The sequence below is a fragment of the Myotis davidii genome, unplaced genomic scaffold (assembly GCF_000327345.1).
Source record: "Myotis davidii unplaced genomic scaffold, ASM32734v1 scaffold169, whole genome shotgun sequence".
NCBI lineage: Eukaryota > Metazoa > Chordata > Mammalia > Chiroptera > Vespertilionidae > Myotis > Myotis davidii.
Window position 1 is genome coordinate 1,542,864 of NW_006383005.1, and position 4,981 is coordinate 1,547,844.

Below are 4,981 nucleotides of genomic sequence, written 5' to 3' on the forward strand. Positions count from 1 at the left end.
AATTTATTTTTTATTTTTTTATTTTTACTGATTTCAGAGAGGAAGGGAGAGGGAGAGAGAGATAGAAGCATCAATGATGAGAGAGAATCCTACTGGGGATTGACGTATGTCAACCCCTGCAACCTAGACGTATGTCCTGACTGGGAATTGAACCATGACCTCCTAGTTCATAGGCTGATGCTCAACCACTGAGCCATGCCAGCTGGGCGCTCTCTGCCCTTTTATGCTGTACTCAGGGAAATGGAGACTTAGCTACTTAGTAAATCTGGGGAGGATAACCTGGGCCTCAGCCTTGGCCTTCTTCCCTTGGCAGCAAGCATCGAGCTCTTTCCATCCCTGTAAGGGACAGTCGGGTGTGGGGGATGTGGGGAGTCCTGCCCCACCTCTTGCTCTGATGAGACCGGGTGAGCTCATCAGCTTGATCTGGGGGTTGTCCATGCCACATCCTCCACCTTAGCTTGTGTCTCCTGAGAAAGGCAATTCTTTTTTTTTTAAATATATTTTATTGATTTTTTTACAGAGAGGAAGGGAGAGGGATAGAGAGTTAGAAACATCAATGAGAGAGAAACATTGATCAGCTGTCTCCTGCCCACTCCCCACTGGGGATGTGCCCGTAACCAAGGCACATGCCCTTGACCAGAATCGAACCCGGGACCCTTCAGTCCTCAGACTGACGCTCTGACCACTGAGCCAAACCAGTTAGGGCAAAAGGCAATTCTTCATTCTCTTCTTTCTTAGTTTATTTAGATCCTGCTTACTGTATGCTGAGGCTCCTCAGAAAGCCCAACATTCAGAAACTTAAGGAATGATCTTAATGGCGAGGTGGGGCAGAGGAGATGTCCTGGAGTCACTCCTCCAGGCTCAGCCCCAGTCACTCACGGTCGCTCAGCACGTCGTAGGCCTCCGCTATTTGCTTGAATATCTCCACTGAGGCCGGCTCCATGGACTTCAGTGGGTGGTTCTTAAGAGCAAGTTTCCGGTACCTAGAGGAGGGAGGGTTAGAACAAGTCATAGCAGACCTGGCTCAGCTTTCTGTTGCCTGGGGGCCTCTTAGAGCTTTGGTGCGCCCAGCTGTAAATCAGGGTGCGGTGGCCAGGGAAGCACACTGCCCCTACCCTGGATCTTTGTGCTGATCCTATCCCCCACCCTCCAACCCCAGATGCTCCCAGCCAATGAATAAAGATGCTGGGGATATTAGTACTGGCCCAACCCTGAAGGACACAGGGCTCCTCATCACACATCCTCTGCTGCTTGAGGACTCCCCATCAGTCTGGCTGAGGTTTTCTGCAGACCAGGCTGCAGCCTTCCTTCCCCAAACCTTCCTGCCCTCTCTCCTTCCACAGGTGTCAAACCTACACAGTCCTGCTCCCCCTTCACCCCAAATGTTTCCCCAATACATTTTTTTACACCTCTAATCCTGTCTTGGTGTCTGAACGGACAGACAGGCCTCTTGGGAAGAGTAGATAAAATAAGGCGTCAAAGGGCCTGGTACAGAGCGGCACTCGTGCAGGTCAGGTGCTTTCACCGTCTCCAGTTGCTGTTGCCTATAATCTGAGACGGCTCCGAATTATAGGCAACAGTATCTCTTACTGAGCTGGGTTTGCTGTCCTGGGACCCTACCTCTTCATCCATGAGGGTCCTGGCTCAGCCCTTGGAGGCCGTGCAGAGAACCTGCTCTGTCTACCTCGAGAGACTTAAAGATAATTGTCACGACCCTTCTGAGACTTCTAAAGCAGCCCTCTCCAGGACAGAGGTTGCAGTCAGTTCTGAGATTTGCAAGTAAATTCTATCAGTGAGTAAGAGTAAAGAGATTTGAGAAGAGTTCAGTTTTTCATGTAAACGTGAGTGGCTTTAAAATGATCTCCGCAGTAGTATCACCTCCTCTCATTCACTTGCTTTTCTGAGTGGGAGGCGGGGTGGAGTCACAGTGCCACTGTGGCAACCCACAGTGAATGAGTGACACTGAAAACGTTCATTGGTGACTGATTACGAATCATTGTTATATAAGTTTAAATTGGGGGGTGTTGGCAAAATCTAGGTACTCCTATGGCAGAGTGTGTTATACATGTGACTCATCCCTTAAGAGCTGTTGCAGGGGAGAAGGGCTAAGCACCATTGTTTGAAACATATGCAGTTCTTTTAATCACTAAATACATGGTTTCAGATGCAAATGATTGCTGGCATATTCATGTTCATTATCTCATATAATCCCATTTCAATACCATGACAACCCTCCTCCCCTTCTTAGGGAGAGATGGGAGAGCTGAGGCTCAGAGAGGTTAAGCAATTTGCCCATGTCACACAGCTCGCAGGTAGGAGAACCTGGACTCAGACCTAAATCTTTCCAGTGCTTAAGTTGGGCTCATCGTTCTGGGTTCCAACTGCCCTCACTCCGCATGATAGTTCCCTAGACGGGCCCCAAAGGCCAGTGAGCTGCTCCAAACAGTGGATGACATGACACACTATCCTGAATTGTTCTTTGTTTCATGAGTTTGTGTCTTGTTTCTCCAGCCATACTGTAGCCTCTCTCCACTTAGTCACTTAGATACCTAATGGACCTGGCCCATGGTAGCAGGCCTGGTGTCTGAGTGCTGGCTCTGTTGTTTCCTAGGCCTGTGACCGTGGGATAATAGTGGCACCTGCCTCCCAGGGTTGTAGGATGATTAAGTGAAATAATGATGGAAGGTTCTCAGAACAACAGCTGTACAGTTCAATAAATGTAGTAGTATCACTACCCAACCTTAATTGATCGAATTATCCTAGATTCCTTCCTTTTTTTACCCTCCAATGATCCAAGTAATTGTCAAGTCCATTCTCTCCCCTCTAGACAGCCCCCTGCCCTACTTCACTCTTCAACTTTTGCCTTATCATCACATCCTCTGAAGGGGTCTCTCTCCTTCCAGTATAAGCTTCCACAGCACCCTGCACTCCCCCTTTTGTAACACTCAGCACATTTGTGACTTGTTCAACATCTGTATTCACCCACAAAATTTAAGCTGCATCTCTGAGTCATGCTTATATCTCCTAACCCATTAAGTAGTTGCTTAATAATTATTTGTCCAAGTTTTTTTTTTCTTTCAGAAAAATGTGCTAACTCCTATCCTAGACTTTTTTAGAAATAGACCATAACGCCCCCAAACTTGATGCAGTTTATTCAACAGTAAAACCCATGTGACAGCCAAAGTAAAACTTGTAACACATCCTTCTGGCCAGATCACTCTTCTGTTCTCAATCCTTAGTTCTCCATAATATTCAGAATAAAATTCAAATGTCTCCTTTGTCCCCATTTCGTAGTTAGGAAAACCAGGGCACCTAAGAGGGGAAGACAGGGCATGGAGGGTAAAGGATGATGGACTGGGAACCCTGACGCAGCCCAAAGCCAGGCTGTGTGCAAGGAGCAAGAGAAAAAACAAGGTTTACTTTGCTTGCCCAAAGCTGTGCAGGAAAGATCAATTTGAAAAAGAAGATGGGGCCTGCCCCAGCACATAACCCAGCTCCTGTCCCAACTTACGCCTTCTTGATCTGGGCATCCTCTGCATTGCGAGTGACATGGAGTATAGCGTAATAATCCTGCCCCATGGCTGGCTGGCCCGCAGTCCTCAATAGCCCTGACTCTAGCTGGGCTGTTAGTCTGCATTCCTTGGTTGCTCCTGGCAACCGCACAGGTGCACTCTGGGAGTTATAGTCCTTCCTGCCTAAGCAAACCACCTTCCCAGCTGTCTTACGGAAGAGTGAATGAAAGAACTGAGAGAACTGGGGCTGATTCTGTGACCCTGATAAAGATCAACTCAGAAACCTGAGGGTTAAGAGAATAGTGATTAGTTTTTTTAAAAAATATATTTTATTGATTTTTTACAGAGAGGAAGGGAGAGAGATAGAGTTAGAAACATCGATGAGAGAGAAACATCGATCAGCTGCCTCCTGCACATCTCCTACTGGGGATGTGTCCGCAACCCAGGTACATGCCCTTGACCGGAATCGAACCTGGGACCCTTGAGTCCGCAGGCCGACGCTCTATCCACTGAGCCAAACCGGTTTCGGCCAATTAGTTTTAATTTAAAATTTTTCATAACAAATGCATTTTGCTGTTTAAAATAAATTTTTATTTTAGAAGTTTTAGATTTTCAGACAAGCTGTGAAGATAGTAGTTCTCAAATACCCCACACTCAGTTTCCCCCATTATTAACATCTTATAAGCTCTTTGTACATTTGTCACAAATAATAACCAATTTTGACACGTCATTTATATCAGAAGTTCATTCTTTATTCAGATTTCCTAGTTTTTAACTTAATGTCTTCTTGCTGTTCCAAGATCCCATCTAGGATCCCGCATTACATTTAGTTGTCATGTCTCCTTAGGCTCCTCTTGACTACAATTGTTTCTCAAACTTTCTTTGTGTTTTTTTTTTTTTCCTGTTCATCAGATTATTTATTCACTTGATTCTTAGATTCACTTGTTGATAGATGCATACTTGGTGTTCATAACTAGTATCTTTACCTTTTTCTTCTTCTTCCTCTTCTTCTTTTTTTTTTAAAAATATATTTTATTGACTTTTCACAGAGAGGAAGGGAGAGAGATAGAGAGTTAGAAACATCGATGAGAGAGAAACATCGACCAGCTGCCTCCTACACACTCCCCACTGGGGATGTGCCCGCAACCAAGGTACATGCCCTTGACCAGAATCGAACCCGGGACCCCCCAGTCCGCAGACCGACGCTCTATCTATTGAGCCAAACCAGTTTCGGCATAGAGATCTCATTTTTTAAAAAAAGGCTAATACAACCCTAGCCACATGGTCCGCAAACTGCGGCTCGCAAGCCACATGTGGCTCTTTGGCCCCTTGAGTGTGGCTCTTCCTAAGCCTTAGGAGTACCCTAATTAAGTTAATAACAATGCACCTACCTATATAGTTTAAGTTTAAAAAACTTGGCTCTCAAAAGAAATTTCAATCGTTGTACTGTTGATATTTGGCTCTGTTGA

The 4,981-nt window shown here is 45.7% G+C and overlaps 1 protein-coding gene across 1 annotated transcript in view; it reads right to left on the minus strand.

Moving 5' to 3' along the window:
- The window catches only part of DNAJB13 (DnaJ heat shock protein family (Hsp40) member B13), a 10,987-nt gene extending 7,275 nt beyond the window's left edge, over positions 1–3,712 (minus strand). Inside the window, exons 1-2 of the mRNA XM_006777935.2 lie at positions 3,512–3,712; positions 880–983 (exon numbers count right to left, since the gene is read on the minus strand). Of these exons, the coding sequence (XP_006777998.1) occupies positions 880–983; positions 3,512–3,579 (172 nt within the window). The 5' untranslated portion in view covers positions 3,580–3,712. The remainder of the gene's footprint in view (positions 1–879; positions 984–3,511) is intronic.
- Positions 3,713–4,981: the final 1,269 nt, after the last annotated feature.